Source organism: Glycine max, chromosome 20, assembly GCF_000004515.6.
Source record: "Glycine max cultivar Williams 82 chromosome 20, Glycine_max_v4.0, whole genome shotgun sequence".
NCBI lineage: Eukaryota > Viridiplantae > Streptophyta > Magnoliopsida > Fabales > Fabaceae > Glycine > Glycine max.
Window position 1 is genome coordinate 34,510,318 of NC_038256.2, and position 20,753 is coordinate 34,531,070.

The 20,753-nt window shown below is 33.4% G+C and overlaps 2 protein-coding genes and 1 long non-coding RNA gene across 7 annotated transcripts; all 3 read right to left on the minus strand.

The window, feature by feature from the left end:
- Window positions 1–4,725: 4,725 nt before the first annotated feature.
- LOC100799381 (transmembrane protein 53) lies at window positions 4,726–8,244 on the minus strand. 3 transcript variants are annotated; one of them, XM_003555149.5, is made up of 5 exons: window positions 7,821–8,244; window positions 6,686–7,538; window positions 6,493–6,598; window positions 5,808–6,013; window positions 4,726–5,275 (listed from the first exon to the last, which is right to left on the minus strand). In XM_003555149.5, exons 2-5 carry the CDS (start codon window positions 7,420–7,422, stop codon window positions 5,008–5,010), a joined length of 1,317 nt encoding a protein of 438 aa, XP_003555197.1. In that variant the 5' UTR covers window positions 7,423–7,538; window positions 7,821–8,244; the 3' UTR covers window positions 4,726–5,007. The 3 variants fall into 3 exon arrangements, with proteins under 3 accessions (XP_003555197.1, XP_014628350.1, XP_014628349.1); XM_014772864.3 differs by having other exon boundaries at window positions 7,803–8,243; XM_014772863.3 differs by having other exon boundaries at window positions 6,686–8,243.
- Window positions 8,245–9,145: 901 nt separating this feature from the next.
- On the minus strand, window positions 9,146–11,131 carry LOC100527711 (cyclic pyranopterin monophosphate synthase, mitochondrial). Of its 3 annotated transcripts, none has more exons than XM_006605775.4 (3): window positions 10,687–11,131; window positions 10,447–10,589; window positions 9,146–10,110 (listed from the first exon to the last, which is right to left on the minus strand). In XM_006605775.4, exons 2-3 carry the CDS (start codon window positions 10,549–10,551, stop codon window positions 9,520–9,522), a joined length of 696 nt encoding a protein of 231 aa, XP_006605838.1. In that variant the 5' UTR covers window positions 10,552–10,589; window positions 10,687–11,131; the 3' UTR covers window positions 9,146–9,519. The 3 variants fall into 3 exon arrangements, with proteins under 3 accessions (XP_006605838.1, XP_003555836.1, XP_025983251.1); XM_003555788.5 differs by having other exon boundaries at window positions 10,723–11,123; XM_026127466.2 differs by lacking the exon at window positions 10,687–11,131 and having other exon boundaries at window positions 10,419–10,555.
- A 2,268-nt stretch (window positions 11,132–13,399) lies between these two features.
- LOC113000760 (uncharacterized) lies at window positions 13,400–16,390 on the minus strand. Its single transcript, NR_163561.1, has 3 exons — window positions 16,228–16,390; window positions 14,077–14,200; window positions 13,400–13,894 (listed from the first exon to the last, which is right to left on the minus strand). It is a non-coding gene; the product is annotated as an uncharacterized lncRNA (long non-coding RNA).
- Between the last annotated feature and the right edge of the window lie 4,363 nt (window positions 16,391–20,753).

Here is a 20,753-nt window from a genome sequence, read left to right on the forward strand (position 1 = left end):
CTAGGGAGCATCCTCCGTGCGGAGACCGCAGATCCCTTCATGAAGTTCTCTCATGACATAGTCTGCCTGTTGGTTTTTTAGGCATTTGAGTAAAGGTGTCTTCAACTCTCTTTTGAATAGCTCGCCATCAAGGATGAAGTAGTAGTTGGCCTTCCATTTAAGGCGTTGGGCTTCATCCTCGTTTGGTGGTAGCACCCCCCCCCCCCCCCCAAATTAAGAAGTTCTTGTAGGTGGTCATCCAGTTTGGTTCCTCCTCTTCTTCGGCCATAATTTTCTCTGCATCTATAGTGGGGGTTTGGAGTGTCTCCTGGATGAAAGTCTTGAGGTGTCTGGCCTTCTTGGTGCTAGCCAGCTTGGAGAGTAGGTTTGCTCTGATATTGTTTTCCCTGGGGATGTAGTATATTTTGAAACATTAAAAATTATTGATGAGAGTCTTCACGATCTGATAGTACTTGAGCAGCATTGTTTCCATGGTCTAGTATGTGTTGGTAATTTGTCCTTGGACAAGTTACGAGTCTGTGTAGCATGACAGCTTTTTAGCTTCGACTTCTCTTGCTAGCTTCAGACTTGCAATCAACACCTCATACTCTGCCTGGTTGTTTGAGGCTCTGAAGTTGAGCTTGAGGGCTTGCTCTAGGGTGATATTGTTAGGGCCTTCAAGGATGATCCCTGCCTCGCTTCCTTTTATGTTGAATGCACTATCAACGTAAAAGGTCCACCAGTCTAGGATGGTTTTGTCGTTTCCAGTGAATTCTGCCAGAAAGTCTTCCAATACAGTATATAAGTGGAACTTCCTTAGTCGATAAGGTTCCTAGACACTATGAAGTTTGAAATGATGATGGAGACGACCACAAGGTCGTCTTGGTCGACGGGGTTGATGCCCTTGAAGTCCCTATCCATAAAGGTGATAGGAGGGAGACTTCGTTGTAGTGGTGTGTCGACAAAATAAATGTCGATATCTCGGATGGCGTGGAGATGGCATTTTCGGAATTGACTAAACTGTCCTCCATAGGAAAATCTTTCAGCAATGGTGTTGATTACACCTCTGATTTGTTGGGAGGGTTCTTGTTCTTGTGGAGGTTGTCACTCACGCCGTTGTTTCTAGTGTCTTTGTATGTCTCGGTCTTCTGCTCTTCTTCTGTTTGCTTCGTCGTTCTTATGCTTCTCCTCCTGGTGTCCTCTAGGTCTTGTTCCTACTTGGTGTTTGTTTGGCCTCTTAACAAACTGGGCTAAGTATCCAGCTTGTATAAGTTCTTCTATCTTGTCTTTGAAGGTCTAGCAGTCTTCTATGTTATGATCAATATTGCGATAATACCTGTAATATTTGATTATGTCTAGCCCCGACTTGGGAGGTTTCTCCAGGGGTAGCCGGATGGGTACCTCCAAGTTGAAAGCTTCCTCCAAAATCATAGTGTGATTGGTCGTTAGAGATGTGTAATGCTAGTAGTTAGGCCCTCTAGAGAAAGGTTGGCGCTTGTTTGGCTTATGCCTCTTGTCCGACTTGTGTAAGTCAGTCTTGGTGTTTGCTTCGCGCTTGTCGCGCCTCTGTTTGACTTGTTAGATTTCATTCTTGAATCTGGACATTCTTTCATCTGGATGTAGCCCTTGGCTTGCTCGCGCAAATCGTCCATGCTATCGGATGGCTTTTTGCACAGACAGTTCGCAAACTTACTGGAGCATAGGGCGAGGAGCATGGAATGCAATGCTACCTCGAGGTTAAGATCTCAGATCTAGACGGCTGTGTGCCCAAATCTATCCATGAATTTCCTAAGGGACTCATCGTCTGCTTGTCGAATACTAGCCAAGGCGGTCGAGGTAATGTGGTAAGACCTGATGGTGGCGTACTGCGCACTAAATCGTTTGACGATGGTATCAAAGCTGTCTATGGACTTAGGTGGGAGTCCACCATACTAGGTCAATGCTGCCCCCTTGAGGGACGTTGGAAAGACACGACATAGAATCGTGTTGTTATTGGTGTAGAGGTTTGCCTGAGTCAGGAAGGCGTACAAGTGTTCATTTGGATTTGTTGTCCCATCGTACCACTCGAGGTTGAGTGGTTTCCACCCCAAGGGTATGTTTGTCTCCATAATGTGGTTGATGAAAGGATGTCGATAGGTAGTCCGCCCTGCGGGGCGGTGCATGTGGAAGAGACTTAAGTCATTTGCAGTGTTGGCTATGAGTTAGAGGTGTGATTCCCCTTGGGTGCGCTTAGGAAAAGTGTGAGCGGGGTGCTCTTCGTCTTAGGGACGTTTGACACGAGCCCCCAGCTGGTCATGGTCAGCCTTTAGCTTCCTTAGCTTCTCCTCGTGGTGTCGCTCCATCTCCGCAATGCGGGTTTGGAGTTGTTGTAGAGTGTATGTGTCTGTCATAGCTGCTAGATGAGGATGGGAGTCTTCGAGAGGGGTCTCGCGTCTGAGGCCAGACCAGGTGCTAACCATGGACGAATAGGAGAGAGTTGATGAGAGACCGTGAGGTATGTTTTACCGTGACCCCGCGGTGGGCGTCAAATGTTCTACCAAAATTCGAAGCTAGCACACATCAGGGTGGACGTGGCCGAAAAGGGCTCCTGGACTTCACACGTTGACTTTGAGAGGTGTCTTTGTCAGGAGGACATGAGGGGGGACCTGCAAAACAAAGGACTCTGACGCACAAATATATTCAAATATTAATAGGTTAGAGATAACTTGTTAATTGGGGAGCCCGGCTGCTAAGGGCTGAGCGTCCACGCTTCTATTGCAAGGCTGACGTGGAGGGTTTACACGTGTCTCTAAGTGTCATCTAGGATGCCAAGTGTATTTTGTGAGTCCTGGACAGTACACTTTGTATACCTATGATTAATTTTAGTATTTTCTTTGTGTATAGTATATAGACAAATTCATTTAAATACTAAACTGAAATTGATCCCAAGTAAAGCCTACTACATTGACACAAGCAACACAAACTTGTATATTGACATGTATTGTCTTTTTTTTCATACTTAAGAAGTAGTTTGAACGGTTTGTTCTTGTGTTGAAGGAAAGAATCTACTGAGTATTGACCTCTCTGTGTTGTATGAAGTTGGTAAGTCTCTTCTGCTACACTCAACTTTGTTACCCTTTTGCATAGGCTCTCACATGTTTAAGCCAATTGTTATGAACACGTTTTATTACAGCAGAACATGGATTGTTTTCCTTCAAATCATGATTGGATGTACAATAGGAAATATAGTGGTAGGGGAGCTTTGAAAGAGTCTTTTGTAACGAGGGTTGAAGAGTTTGTAAGCAAAGCTCATCAACAGGACTATTATAACAGTGACGGAGACATTAGATGTCCATGTGTTAAATGTGATTTTACAAAGATTTTGCGTGATGAAATTGTGTTCACCTTTACAAAGTTGGGTTCGCACCTAATTATTGGATTTGAACCTATCATGGTGAGCAGACACTACATATTGACGATAATTGCATGGGAACTTCAAGCAGCGTTGTAGATGTTGATAAGATCTTTCAACAAACCCATAAATGAAAGGATATTGGTCAGTTCATAACAGACACATGTGAGTTCCTTATCTTATCTTGCATGTTCTTTCATTTTAATAATGTTTATGAGATAATGTCTCTATTTATGAATATCATGAAGATTTTGAGACCAGACTTTCTCAAGTTACCTCAGACGCTGCACCTTGTACTAGTGGTTGGAAGGTCTCGACATCAACAAGATGATCACTAGTAACAATCAACGACATGACACTTCAGAGTAGTCAAATTATTAAAAGTTATATTAGTAGAACAAATCAATATTAGATTGTTTCTCATTCAACTTTTTAAAATATGTATGTTGTTCAAACCCAACATGCTCTAAGTTATAACTTGTTCAACTTAAGTTGTATTTATTTATTTTTGAGTTAAAGTAGTCCATTTTAGCGAATTAAACTACAAGAGTCTAGTATGGAATATTTACCAAATGAAATTCCATTAAATTTTAAGCCATTATTTTTCAACTTTGGATGTTTTCTTCTACTACTCTTCAAGCATAATCATTCACCCCATCTTCAGCCTCTATTCTTTGACTTGTTTACCAAATTTTTGTCTTCTATTTTATTCTTCACGTTTCCCCGCTTCGGTTTTCCCTGTCTTATTACTCCAGGGCGCACTTTTTCTTGCTTGCGGAAGAGATTCTCTGCTTCCACCTTATTTCTTTCACGTTAATCGAATTTATTTCTTAACCCTTAAAAATTGAGTTAGACAAGTTGTTTAAGATAAGGCATCTCATATTTTTATGCTTTTATATGCAAAGCATTAATAAAATTTTGGATGCTAGTTTTAGTCTTTTAGATGCTAGTGGTGCTGTTATAATTTTTATTGTGTCTAAAATATGTTAGTTAATAAATAGTCAACTTAATTAAGTATTGGCTTGATAAGATTTTACTATTATATAAAATTTGTCATGAAATTTACCATGAATCGTATCAAAATAAATTTTACAAAAGGTTTATTTTAATAACTTTACCAAAAAAATTTATTGAAATAAAATTATAAAAAAATATTCCTCTATTTTCACCGGTTCAAATGAACTTTAAAAAATATTTTCTAAATGTTATTTAAATATGTAACAAATCCCATATCTAAAAATTCACAAGTCATCTGCTGTGTCTAATTTTATATTCTCAATCACATTACCTTCACTTTTTTTCCATTAAGATGTCAATAATGAAAATATTTTCCATTAACTAGCAAGATAAATCAATTGAAGAAAGTTGCAAAATCTTTCATTTGCACTATCAATATATCGAGGGATCAATTATAAGCTGTCAGGTAACAATTGTGTAACATATCTTTCATTTGCACTATCAATATGTCAATGAATCAATTATAACCTGTGAGGGAACAATTGTGTAATCCCCTTGAGGTGGTTGACTTTTCATAAAGTCCTAACCACCATGGCAACATCCATTAATGGAATGGCTGCTTTCAAAAATCAAAATGAATGAACTATATGGTGTATGAGTAAGCCAAGGAATGTAAAGAATTAGTAAGATTTACAACGGCTAAGAACACACTCCTCCAAAAACTGACTGAGCTGAGATGTATACAATCTTGGGTCATTCCTAAAGTGGTCAACATGGGGTGAGGAGACAAAATTGCATGCCCTCACATCATGTCCAGCCCTGCGCTGAGCCTCTACAAATGATTCCACTGAATCAGCAGGAATAACCCTGTCAGCAGAGCTATACATGTATAACTGTGGACAGCTGGGTTGTTTTGATGATAACATGCTCATAACATCAGAGAGCCTCCTGCATTTGAACAATATCATTATAGTTAGGAGCAATGTTGTCATATAGGAAATTGTAAACAAAAATTGAATATTTATTGATTTGATGATTGGTCATGTCTTGTGAATCAACACCAAAAGGCCATACCATTAATCAATATGGAATGTTTTGCTATTTCCAAAAATCACATGCATACAGTTGTGAATTTTGCTAAAATATTATGTATAATGTCACATTTTAGAAAGGGTATTGCAAGATATCACTTTTCTAAAGAACCTATTGTAGAAATTCAACAATGATACAATCATACAATGGCTTGTATGCTCCTGTTAGAGAATGCTTGAATCTCTAAATTCTCGGTACAATCATATTTCTCAACCGTTCATCAAGGGTCATGAGAGTTTATTATCAACTCGATCTAATCAACAATGGTCTAATGCCCCCCAAAAATAGCAATTTTCTAGAAGAATAAAAAGCAAGCAAGACTTGGGATGAAATATCATGACTTTTCATAACAACAATCAAGTAAATATAAGAAGATTTGAGTCATTACCTGTTCACTGAAGGAAGATCCAGAATGATCTCAAAAAATTTCTTTAGAATTAGTAGTAAAGCTGCTTCTGTTAGAGCAGGTTTGAGCCCTAAATCATCTTCACTGCCAATTGATACTTTAATGCCAGATTGATCGGAAAAAACACGTCCTTTTGTAGCCACACTATTCTTCTTGAGAAATGCAGCAGAGAAACCTGAGGCCCAGACCTGAAATGATAATCAGATAATTAAAATCATATCTACTAATCTAACATAAAACCTCAACATTTCTAAAACCAAGATTAGTAGAGAAAAGAATAACAGAAATCATGTATCAGTTTACGCATTTTAATCAAAACCCAAAATATAAAAAAGAAACTTCACGGCTTCAAAATTAATGAAATTAACATAACTTTTTCTCTATTTAATTTTCCCCACTCGAAGAATAAATGCCAAATAAAGCTGAAAAAGTCAAAGATCTCAAGCAAATGTTAAAATGCCAATGTCTCAATTCCTGAAATGCCAAAGAAATCAAGCATAATATCCAAGGTCTCAATTGATCAATGCATTACACTTTACAACTCAACAAGGCAATAAATGAGGATATAAAGGACAACTAGCAATAATAGCATGAGCAGTAGAGAAGATAGGAAATATGCACAGCAAACAGCAACGTTCATCAAGTTTCACAAAAGCTAATCATTTACCTGTGGGTCAGGGTACGCAACAGGTGCAGAGTCTACAATGCATCCCTTAATCCTTTCCGTGATAGTTGGATCCTGGTTTTGAAAATGTTCAAGAATAACACCATATCTGCAACAATGAATACCAAACCAATTAAGCAACATAATAGAAGAACACTGCCAAATTTTATGCTTGAGCATAACATATGTCACTCACGTTAACCATCCAGTGTTGCTGAAAGTATGAAAGACAAGATTCTTATCACTTTCCCCTTCTAACCACTCAGCCAAGTGGTCCACAAGCAAATGAACATTTTGCTCCGCTTTTCCACCCGGCTGATAACTCAGGACCTCCCCCATTGGAAACGTGAAGGTAACCACATGAAACCCCCTTAAAGTGTACCATTCCGCATACTTCTTCAAGTGTTTCTGCCTTGCTCCCAACCATCCCAGCAAGACCACCACTGTCCTTGACTTTGTCAATGAACAACTAGAATCATCCAAAGCATTCAGTTCGGGTAAATGCCATTTATACATGACCTCAGCCTCAGAAGTTGAATTGGAGATACCATGGGAATATGCAGCAGACCTCGAGACTCTAGGCAAGTCAGCAGAGTGATACAAATTCCGAAGAAGTGGTGATGAAGCAACCGAAGAATGGTACAAATTTGAAACACAATTCTGTCCCAAACTCGGTACCCGGAATTGAACATTAGGCACAGGCACCGGAATCTGGGTCACAAAAGATAGGTTAGCAAGTTTAGAGTCCGAAATATGAGAAACCCAGGATGAATCTGATTCTTGTATGTTGCTACAAGGAGTAGAATGTGCCAAATCGGAGGTAGAACAATCACGTGATGGCAATTTATCGGAGAGATCAGCAGAGAAAGAAGCAACAGCAACTGCGGCAGCCGCCACCAGAGGTCTTTGAATGGCTCCAGAAAACGAACTCATTGCAGATACTAAACTCAACCCAACTCAACTCAACGCAAAAGCTTGTCAAACCAATACTACAGCACAACACCAACAAGTAGCAACCCTTGTCCTTATCTAGAATCAAAATTCCAGACCTAAAATGAGAATCAGGCGTCAATACTAAAATTTAGGCAAAAGAACAATGCTTTAAGGAAAACAAAGATAACCCATTAAGGAAGAATCAAAAGGGTAGGTGGGGTTGGTATCCCCAATTGGAAGGAGAAGAAAAACGTGCACCGCAGAAATCAGAAATCACACGTAGGAAATACGCGGAACAGAGAAGAATAATAACAAAAAAAAAATGTGAATAATAATAGGGATATTCGGTTTCGGAAAAGATTATTCCTTAGGAATGGTACCTGAAACTGGGAATGTACCTATATCTATCTGTCTATCTCCAGAGAACCGGGCTGTCAACGTCGTCGTTTTGACAGCCCGATTGGGTTGGAAGTGTGAACACGCCGACTCCTCCCTAAGATTATTCCTTTTATGATAAAATTGGGTATCGAATTTAAACCCTCCTCTGCAACCGAAAGTTAATTGAATTTTTTGAAACGGAGAAAAGAAAAACGAGATATTGTGAATTTGTGATTGTAAAGAAGAATGGACCAACCACATTGAGCCACGTGGTGGAGTGTCACGAGAATGAATTCCACCGCACGCTCGTCCCAATAAATTTGTGGTTCCCAGAAATTAGGGGAGAGACGATGTGACTCTGAAAGGACCTTTTTGCCCTTTATGGTTACTATTTTAGAAGTGATGTTTTTTTTTTTTTAAAAAAAAACGAACTGTTAATTTACATTACATTACATTTGATCTTTGTAACTGTAATGATCATATCAACTAATATAACGGTTTGGTTGGGGATGATGTTGGTCAAATTAAGTGCCTACCCCTCAGTGACTCAGTCCTTAGATAAGATTGAAGAAATTTCAAAATTCAGAATCGTTTTTAAAACAAGAAAAGTCGGTGGGGAAAAAAAATAAAGTAACATTGAAATACAACTCAACCCTTTTTCCTCTTGCATTGGTTGTCATGTTTGACCTTATAATCAGAAATGAGAGTAGTCAAATTTCAAAGCAAGTTAAGCTGTCCAAGACCCAGTCAACTAACTCGTTTCCCCCAACAACACTACCCTGCCATGATGTTTTCGTTTTACATAAGGATGAAATCATACATCTCTCTTAAGGGTTATTAAATTGAATTTAATTAATAGTACTTGAGCTTAAAGTTTTAGAAGTATTCAATCTTAGCGGGTTATCATATCATTCAAGTATCCTGAACATTTGTTAGCATTGTTTAGTCAAAATAAAAGAATATAGGATAAAATAAAGAGATATGCTATTAATATAACAATCTATATAACATTTTATATCCAAATAAATTGTTGTTTTTATGAAAACTACCCATATTGTATTGTAGAAGATAATTTTGTTTTAACCAAATAGAACTCCTGTGAGAAAAAAAAAAATCTTCCTCCAAATTCTAAATGTAACTGCATACCTTATACTTTAAATTTAAAACCACTCATTAAACTAGAGTAACATGTCATTTATCTCAAAAAAAAAAAACTATGTCAATTAATCCATACATTTTTTGTTTTCAGCCTCGTCGCTGATTTCTCTTGTTGACTTAAACCTCCACCCCTATCTAAGTAGTAGTGCAATGCTTGAAAGTGAAAATTAGCACAGGGCAGACCAAGTTGGCACACATTCTTTCCTAATTTTATTTAACTCTTCTATCCAATCCAAATAATCCCTTAATAGTATTTTTTTCACTAATAATAAATTATAATCATATTAAATATAAGTTAAAGACATTCGACCTGAAACCTTTTATTTTTTGGGTCGAAGAAATTAGACCTGATATCTAGATCACTTGCCAAAATTTGGCAGTTTACAACGAGACGAGTGAAAGCTTACCTACTAAAATGTACTTAAACAAAGCTAGCTCCAATATTCCTGCATCCCATTTTACGAAGAGGAAAACTTGTATAGAGCCGTGCAGGTGAGGAAAACTTTACGAAGAATAGCATTTTTGGAAATGTTGTTCTCCATTGGAATGCATATAAAACAATCATTGTGTCCACCAATACTCTCCACTTTTTCCACCAGATTTATGCATAAGTCTTACATCTGTAATGGCTATATCTTTTGAAGCAGCCTTACACATATCATACACGGTTAAGCCTGCAATAGAGACTGCTGTCATTGCTTCCATCTCAACCCCGGTTTTACCGGTTGATGCAGCTTCCCCTTCTATTGTTACACTGAAGTCCTCATGATTCAATCTCAAGTCCACTTGCACGTGTGAAAGGCTTATATTATGGCACAACGGAATAAGGTTGCTAGTTTGCTTTGCTGCGGTTATGCCCGCAATTTTCGCTACAGTAAGCACATCTCCTTTCGCCATTTGATTGGCCAAGACCAAATCAAACACCTTCTTTCCAAGAATTACCTTGCAAACAGCAATGGCAGTTCTTTTACTGCTTTCTTTTGGAGACACATCTACCATTTGAGCTTCCCCTGATTCGCCAGTATGAGTCAATTCAAAAGAACTTTCACCTGTGTTTGGAGATGACAGCTGGGATTCATTGTTCAACCGACTATTGCTTGCAGAGCTAGCTAGTCCATTTGTAGGAGGTTCACCGAATACCGATTCCATTTCCTGAAATGGAACAGACAATTTAACATGGATTATAGTAATCCTACAAACATTTCTCTGTACAAGTGGAACAAACCTTAATAGTAGATATTGAATAGCAAATAGAAATCCAAACAGAAATTTGGTTAGATTTTAATGACTTCAGTGCTTAATATGATAATACTAATACGACCCAGCTACGCATTCAAACAGATATATGATAAATTAAAAAGGTTATGAACATCCAACAAGGTGACAAGTGAACTTAATCTCTTTGCATTGTGATACATTATGTCAGTGTGTGCCAAAAACAGAAAAGACACTGCATTTACCTCTAGCAGAACACACCAAAGACTTTACCTTGTTGAGTTCTTGAATAGCACTTTCATAGCCATGGGTAACAGAAGAGCTGAACATCCTCTTTGATTGAGGACATGCAGCAATAATTCTCCGAAGAAGCATCATATCGTATGCAGATCCTGCTGCTGCTATTTACTCTACAGCTGCAATAAAAAGAAAAATTAATTAAAGTAAGCAAAGGAATGTCATCATTAATAATTTAGTGGAATTGCCACGGAACAGCCTAGGGTGAGTTCTAACTTCTAACATAGCGCAACATAGTAGTTAGTATCGTACGATTCGATACGATTCCAGCTGCTACCAATACGAATCGGAGGTTGTTTCGTTTTTGTTCCTGAATCGTGGTTGAATCTCTGTATCGGGGATTAATCGCGCTTGCTCATGATGTTATGGTGCCTCAGCTACCGGTGCTTTCGCCTTAGCAGCCTGCACTACGCTCTCACGGCGGTAGAATGCGATAGGTGAAAGAAGAAAAGCAAGTGTTAATCTTCAGTGGATTATTTTTAGGGTTAGGGTCGGCAACTTCAAAATTTTAGAGTCAACATGTGAATTATATACGTACATAGTATTGTTAGCAAAAAATAAAAATCAAATAAAATAAACCCTACGTACATAGCAATTAGCATCAAATTTCATATTAATTCTCAAAAATCGCAGTCTACGTACAGGGAACTATTTTTTTCACAACAAAAATACGTATAAAGAACTATTATAACCTTCATTTGTCAACTTTAAGGGTTAGTGCGGAAAACTCTACATTCTTAAGGATTAGTCCACTCTCTATTTGCAAAATCAATTTTACAAAATTAATTTTAAATATTTAATTTAAAATTAATTTTATCATCACTTATCTAAATACATATTTAGAGAGTTTATTTGAAAATTTGAAAATTTCATTGTCTGCATTTACTTTGTCAACCAATTTGGTCATTTCACACATTGATTTGTATCCGTTAACAACTTATATAATTAAGCTGTGAATTGAATCAATTATACTAATTGTTTAAGTTGTCCAGCAATACACCCATTAGATTCAGTGGTGTAATTTGAATATATAATTATTATAAAGGAAATAACTCAATTGTCTATTTTTCTAATGAACATTTTTACCTCCAAGAATTATAAATTTCAGTTACATCTTTTCAAATAGTTCACACTATAACTACATATGTATTTAACTTTCCGTGGTCCAGATACGAAGTGCTTATTTTTGCCCTAGTTAAATGGGAAACGAAATGGAATGATTCTTGTGCTTCAAGTTAGGATGGAGAGAGTGAGAGAGATAAGGGAAATCTCTAATGGCTGGTGAATCAGAGATAGAGAGGATTGGCTTTCTGGTGTGGCGTGGACAAATTCTGACCCCAACCTCTCTCTCTCTCTCTAGAGTGTTGCTAGGTGTATCTAACATTATTATTGGTGCACCCAGCATTCTAAAAAAATGATAAAATTTTTCTTGCTTGATTTTCCTCTTACGGTTACGGATCAAGTTGATCCGAAAGTCTCTTATGAATCAAATTGATCCGGAAGAAATTTATAGATTAACTTGATCCGTAAGAGAAAAATCAAACAAGGACAATTTTATCATTTTTTTAGAATGTTGGGTGCACCAACAATAATGCTGGGTGCACCTAGCAACACTTCTCTTTTTAACTCTTTATCCTCCCTTCCGTGCCATCAGTCTACAAAAAAAAAAGCTATCTGTGATTGTTTTTTTAATATCTATGAATAAACCATTTTTTACTGTTGTCAATTTTTTTAACATATTATTGACAAAGAGTATTCCCTTTTCATATCTCTTAGGTTTGTTCTCGATACCTTTAGATGATTGTCTAATTATTTTGCACTGAATAACATTTTTTCTTAATTTTTTTATCATTTCTTTTATTTCTAATATTATTATTATTTAAAAAATCATAAAACCTGTCTATCATCCTAACTACATTTCGTTTTTCAAACTTTAATTTTTTAATATATATTTAAATATTAAATTTTGTATATAAAAGAAATTGAATTGTCCCATCCAAATTAAGAATTTGAAATGCTAGAATTTTGAATTGATTTTTTCAAACAAATTACTTGGGTAAATGAAAGAAATTTAAATATAAAAAAATTAAAATTTTTGGCATTTCAAATCTCTTATATTTTAAAATTCCTCTTCCAAACACAAGGAAGGTTTTTTATTTTATTTCAGGTAGAAGTACTTAAACCGAATTTTCAAAACAACAATATGGCCAGTGGGACATATTTGACTTAAGAGCCATTTTTTCCCTGATACCTTACTTTTTCTCTCTTTGTTCACCTCAGTTGGAACTCATCTTTTACCTTAAAAGTTAGTTCTACAAGCAACTTATCCTACACATCACATTACAATTTTAGAAAACCAAACTAAGCTACCTTAAAAAAAGATGCAGCCTTAAAGTTTCTCTAAGGTCAAGGATTAAAATAAAAGTTATTAGTAAGTGTTTAAATTAAAAATAAGAAGTTTTTTTAAAAAAAAAATATTATCAATATACTCGTATCATAATTTTCAGTCCACTCTCACCATAATTTTCAACAAAAAATCAGTTTATTAATTCATTAAGAGCAATCATCGATAAGACCCGAAAATAAATATATACTTTGTTTATTCCAGAACTTATTCTTTGAAAGAGTATCACAACATTATAGTTATTTTAAAGAATTAAATTTTGGCAAGCACAAACTAATTTCCGAAACTAACCCTTAATAATTTCCAGAAGAGAAAACAAAAAAGAACTAATTTCATAGACGTTAAGAGATTCACAAATTATTGTTTTATAATCAATAAAGTTGACCAAATTTCATCACTTGGTTGGGAGGCATATTGCATTAAAGGAGGGAAAAGGAAGAAAGGTACATATATACTTGTATTAGCTTTAAGATTTGGAAGTTTCACTTTACTTTGGGAGATGGATGAAAATCATCTATAATTCAGTAGACTATAAATTTTAAATAGAAATAATTATCTAAACTGAATCAAGTGCAGGAATCACCAAACTCAATATGCAAGAACTGCAAATTTTGAGAACCAAAAATGTCACTCAGACCTCCATAATCTGTTTCTATATGGACAAACTTGCTGTCAATAACTATTCTACACTGCAACACATTTTTCTGATCAAGGAAAAGTGAACACTTCTCATATAATCCTTCCTTTGGTGCTAGATTCAATAAGCAAGACCAAGGAGCAGACACCTTATACTGCGCAGTACTGAATCGTTCTTGGCCAGTGGCCATTAATATTTACGAACACGTGTAGATGAGACCTGTCCCCTCTCTATGGAGTTGGTAACAGAATTCATATCTGCAGAAAAACGATTCTTGTCCATAACAGATTTTATTATGTAAGCTTCCATTCCGTACTCTTCACAAAGCTTAACTAACTCCAAGGCATCACCAGCTGCTTTATACCCAAATTGGTAGTTCTCACCTACCAGAAGTTCCAGAATCCAGTACAGACTTCTATTTCAGCTTATGTGTGAGTAAATATTGGTAACATAATAAATCATGTTGATGTTGCTATTCAGGAAAAATAACAAAATACGAGTAAATTATGTTAATATTAAAGGGGGTGGTATACCTTGATGGTAAATTGTGGAGCTACTTATTTACCTGTGGATTGAGATGCCGCACACTTGAAAACTCAACCTGAAACTCTTCTGGGACCATGTTACAACAATAAGAAACCCAAGAAGAAAGAACTCGCTTTCAGACACATTTAGCAACTATAGGAGGCCTGTTTGGGAAACATTTAACAAAATATACGTTACTTTACCAATGGAGATAACAATTATGATGCTCTGATCCCCCAACAAGTCAGAACCTAAACTTGAATTAGAAGTTTATTTATTTACTAAAATTATGTCAAGAACTATTTTAACAACCATAACATAGCCAAATAATGTATCTTTCACGTATATAATAACCCAAAAGAACTCCAAAACAAAGACCAAACTTCTGGAGAATGTTTTTAAACACTTCCTTAGTCTTCCTTAAAGTAAATTCCATGTGCAATATTGATTGCATAGTTATTCTACCTGATGGAAAAGTTATTACAATGACAAAGTAAATCCAGTTTTTTGGTCTGTTTGGATAAACTTCTCCAAAGGCACTTATAGGAGAAGAAAATAAGAAGGAAAAAAGAAATACACTTCTCCAAAAGAACTTGTCAGTATGTCATTCCTAAGTTCCCAACAAAGTAATTTTGCCATGCCAACAAATGACAAAAGAAATGGAGGTCCGGACGCTTGAATTGCAAGTTCTCGATGACCTATGTGCAGAGCATCAATCTTTCCCATTGCTACAATTCCACCCGGTAATGATTAAGATAGAATCAATAATAGTACATAAAATATATGCCAACTTCCGAAGTGAAAACTACAATTGCTACATGTCTTTCTTCACTAGATCCCTATATACACTCAAGAAAGCAGTACTAATTTACCCCCTGTTTGGTGGAATTACTGTAGCGGGGATTTGAAGGGAAATTTTCCAAAATTAGTGTGGGTCCCACATCTCCACCACACTACTTTAATTCAAATATTTGTTCTCCATTCTGTTCCATTCCACTCTACCAAACTATGCATTAGCCAACAAGCAATAAATCTACATACACGAAGACTAAAAGAAGAATGAGTAATTGGCCATAAATAGCCTAAAGAATAAAAAGATGTACAAAGTTAATGAAGAAACACAATTCTAAGCTATGGGAATTAAGAAGTACAAGCGCACTCCTCTCCTATAAGAAACTTATCATGACATGGTGAATCACAGAACCAGTTCCACAATATCATCAATCATTCTTTTCTTTTTTATTTAGGGAAAAAAGTATGTTATTTTCCTCCAAACAATATGGATATTCTAAGAACACAAATTGCATATTACACAGTTGGACATGCATATGAAAAATGGTAAAAGAGACATAAGGTGAACGAGGCTAAAATCCTGCCACAGCAGATGTTCCGTCGGAGAGAATTTCACGTTCATCTTCTTGTTGGCTTCACATAAGAAAGGAATCAGATTCTTGACTAAAGCAGGATGACAATTAATGCACATAAAAACCAGTATATCTGTTTATTGGTTGATTTTTATTTCCACAATTTACACATAGATATTGTTTAACAAATTTCATCTGAATTTTTTACAGCCGTGCATGTGGAAGCCGTTAGAAATCAACTCTCTTTCTGTGTGTGTGTGTGTATAAGATTAAAATATTCAATGAACAATTAGCACATAAAACTCATGTTGTAATTGGATATATTTCACAATAAGTATTTATAGAAAGAAAAAAAAAAGCTAAAATGAATTAAATTTCTTCCATAAGTTAAAATCAACTTATTCTATAGAAGATTTTCATCTAACGTGTCCAAAACCTGAAGTGAATACGTTAACTTTAGCGTACTGAGAAGTTAATTCAAACACGACCTCTATATTCTTATTATCATGCATGCTTTAGGCAACTCATTCCTCGGACATGAACATATAACCTATAAGTTTAACTTTGGAGTAAATCAAAGGGTCAACAAAGAATGCTAACTTAATAATACCCTATCATCTGAAGATACGAATTTTATAACCACATTTAAGTTAAACCCCCAGAGATTTGTTCAGCTCATACCAAATCACCAACCTTTAAAAAACACACCTAACACCTCAATTTTTTTAAGGAGGTGAACCAAGTAAGCAAGTCTCCATCCAACTACCAAGAAGGAAAAGTAAAAAAAAAAAATAACAAAACCCAATTGATGAAATGAAGAATAGAACCTGAAACAATCGAAAAGGAGAGGAATTTCGCCGGGGAACTTAGGTGGGGTGACAAAACAGCGGTAATTTGAGGGCACTATGGTTTGAGAAATGGCGATGCCTCCTCCCCAAATGGTGGGAAATGCGAGAGACGCCACCACCAACCATTGCGTTCCACTCACTCACTGCAGCGTGTTGCTAGGTGCACCTGATATATTGTCTTTAAGTGTATTTTGTTTTTACCGATTATGGATTTTAAAAATGCCCTTAAGTAGAGTCAAATATCTTATTTTCGTCTTATTAGTCTGACGCTTTAATTAATTAAGTTAATAGGTTAATTATTTTATAAAATATATAATGTTATTATATATAATACTAAAATTTTTAATATATATTTAATATGTATGTAAATAATTATATGACAATTAATTTTGATATAATTCATATATGATTAGTTAATTCATATGTTTTTTCTATGAAAAAGGGTAAAATGAAAAAATCACATATTACTGAGTGTATCACTAATTTTAATTTTGCTAGGTGCACGCATCAATGCCCCTCACTGCACCGTCGTCAATCTTTCTCGTTAAGGGAAATAAGGGATAATAGTCTAATAGGTTTTGGGCTACAATGGGTCGGGTCGGGTCGGGAACTTGGCTCATATTCGTTTTTCACAAATAAACAAATGTCACCCTCATTCACATAATACGAATTTCATCATATTTGTATAAATTTAAAACACCTAATTATAATTACAGCTAAATTAAAATTTTGATTTTTTATTTTTTAAAATTCATAATTTTAATTTTTGTGATTTTTAATTGTAACATTTGATTCACTAGTTTTTTAAATTATGATTAATAGAGATATTAAATTAATTAAAATGATTAATTATTAAAAAAATTGATTAAAAACTAATTGTATCATATTTTTTATTAAGTCACGTTCAGTCTTATAAGTGTCTGAAGAAAACTTCTTACTAATATTTATTCTTATATTATAAGTTTAACGACAGAATTTAAAAAAAAAAACTACTAGTATCATATTTTTTATTAAGTCACGTTCATTTTATTTTTGTTAATACGTCTAATTTCTATCAAATATTATTACTTAAACTTAACTAATATAAATATAAATTTAAGTTAATTTTAATAATCAAATTTAGATAAACTATATTAAACTGAAAAAATATTTTGTTTAAGTTACATTTTAAGATTATTATAACCTTAACAAACCATCATTTATTTATTTTCAAAATTTTAAATTTTAACATATCATATCAAATCAAATAAATAAATAATCACTTAATTCAAATAATTTATTTTTATATATTTTCTTCAATTTTCAAATTTGCCTTTTTAACTTAATTTAAATAGTGAGAATATTTATCATTAATAATAGAAAAATCTCATAATTTATTCTTTTTTTAAGACATGTAATTTTACAGTATCTAATACTAATTACTATTATTATTAATATATCACACTTCTGTATCCTCATTTCTATTTCACTATCATATTTTTATATGTTAAATTCGATAAATTAAATTATTTATTTGATTTCTATAATTTTACTATTCATATTTTTTAGTCCCTATAGTTTGAAATTATTTTTTTAATCCTATTATTTATATTTTAATTCTTTTTTAGTCCTTATAGTTTATATTTTAATTCTCTTTTAGTCTCTATAGTTTGAAAGGATCATTTTAGTTTATTTAATTTGTATTTTAATTACCTTTTAGTCCTTACTACAAAAAATATATAAAAACAACTAAGTGCAAATTAGTTATAAATTATCAATTATTTTTTTTATTACAAATTATCTTACAATAAATTAGTTACAAATTATTTACTAATATTTTTGTTGTAGTTAATTATAATGGATAATATTACTCGATAAGGACTAAAAGGAAATTAAAATATAAAGTATATGAACTAAAAAAACTACTTTCAAATTATAAGGACTAAAAGAGAATTAAAATATAAATTATAAAAAATAAAAAAATTATTTTCAAATTATAGGACTAGAAGAGAATTAAGATGTAAACAAACTATAGGGACTAAAAAGTCACTTTAAAATTATAAGAACTAAAAAGTAAAAATGATGAAATTATAGGAATCAAATGAGTAATTAAACCAATTTGATATATTTTTATATATTAACGTGTATATTAAGCTTATTATTTACTTTAGTTCGTCTTCTAGTAAAAAAAATTACAGCATGTATTCGCAATAAAAAAAATTATACAAAAATATTTATTTTCATTCACATGGAATTCAACAAAAAATAAATGTGATAAAAAAAAATTTAAAAATTGAATTTTTGTTTTGATTTATATTATTAGTTCTAAAAATTTCTTAAACTTTTAAAAAGTGAACTAATGGCACAATTGTGATAAAGGTAGTTTACAAACTGAGTTTTATAATTAGGCAAGGTGTACTTGTACTCCCTTTTTTAGTTTAAGAACTTGATTCATTCAATTCACTTGTTCATGAACTCTAAGCTTCCCTAGAAGGGACATAATTTGCATTTCAACATGAAAGAACATGACTAGAAAACTAACAAAGAGAGAAAAACTAACAACTAAAACATGAGGACTACAAAAAAATGTTATATACACCACTCAATGCACACTCTAGTCTAGTTTCATAAGAAAGATTAGTTTTATCAAAAACGGTAAATTCACCATTTTCCATTTTCAAGTAAATGTAAAACATCTATTGTTCTTTAATTTATAATTTTCTCTCTTCCCTATCAAATTTTTTATTGATCGACTCTTTTTGTCTTTTCTCTTTCAATTTACTCTTTCATTTATCGTGGTAACTACATACTCTATTTTTTTCAAATTATGCGTGCAATTTTTTTATCCATTTTATCTTTTGGCAACTACACCAAGAGGAAGCTTAGACGGAAAACTTGCTGCAATCAAAGTGTGTTAAGTGGACTTGAGCAATAGCAATTTTTTTTGTTAGAAGTGAGCAACAGCAGGTATTCTCATTGCACTAACAAGTTAATGCAGTACAATTGTGTAATAGAGAATAAAGGTTAAAATAAATGCATTTCATGTCTTCATATATTAAATTTGAGGCAAAGAATGGAATGATCATTGTGACCCAAAAAACGAATAAATGAATATTCTTTTGTGTACATTTACAGAGATGCAATGAGAATATTTTTTAGTCTACATATATAGAGATATAATTAATATATAAATGTGCCGAAATAAAAAAAAAAGTCTTATTTTATTGCCAATTCAATACACATTCACCACTTTTAAAAGCTAGGTGGAGCGTCATAGAAGATGAAAGAACCCCATAATAATGGTACTGCGACATAATTAGTTTTTCATTTAAATCACCTTTCGTTACTTTCTTTGGAGCAATAACCTTCCATATAAAATTGGTTCTAATGTTCAGCAAATTTGAGTTGACACAAGAAATGAGAAAATTTGAAAACAATTTTATGTTACAAGCAACACGAAGCATGTATAATAGAGGAGAAGTTTAAAATAAGTGCATACATCAAATCTTCGTTGTCTTGGGTGGGCTTAAAAGCTGATTCTATAATTCTAATATTCTACATGAAAGACCAAATTTGTTTTTAGCATGAGTAGTGAAAGTCCAAATTGTTTAACTCTTACAATATGCAATTGCACCTACAACATAGTAAACTAATTAAAAACTATTCTAAGTATAATTTTTAAAATATTTAATATATAAACAGTTTTATAATACACATGTGAGTATTTGATTGGATGACAAGAATATTTATATTAAATTCTTTTATTTTCATTATTTGAAAATTTAATTAAACTTTGAATATTACAACACTATGTATATCTAAAGAATATTTATTTGCTAATAACCACTAATAATTTCTTTGGGTGATAGAAGAAAACACACCAAGAAAAATGCTTTTTATTAAATTGAACAAAATGAAATTAAAAAAATGGTTTTTAAAAATATTATTTTCTTTGCTCTGAGACAAACACGACTAATTATTGTGATGAAGCTTTTGTGTTGAATCATACACAACGAATTCACTGTGATGAACATTTTCTAATAACAAGCAACCTTCAATTGCCAAAAATAGCCACACCAAAAATTAAACTAAAACAAATTATTAAATTAAAATTAATATACATGTTAATGCATATTACAATATATAAAATGCATATAAATAGACGTGCATCAAGGAAAAAATAATTCAACTCAAGTTCATATGCACATCAATTAGAATATACAATATATTTATTTTAGCACAATAAAAACTATGACAATATATTAAATTTAGCATAATACAAATGCGGACAAACTTCGCGCCTATGTTTTCACTATTATTATTATTATTATTATTATTATTATTATTATTATTATTATATATATATATATATATATATATATATATATATATATATATATAAAGGAGATACATGTTTTAGTAACTACTTTTGGTGTCCATTTTTATTTGGACTACTGTATCCTTCAAAATTTATATTCACAAATTAACCCATTTAATTAATTAAAGAATAAAATGGTAAAAAGAAT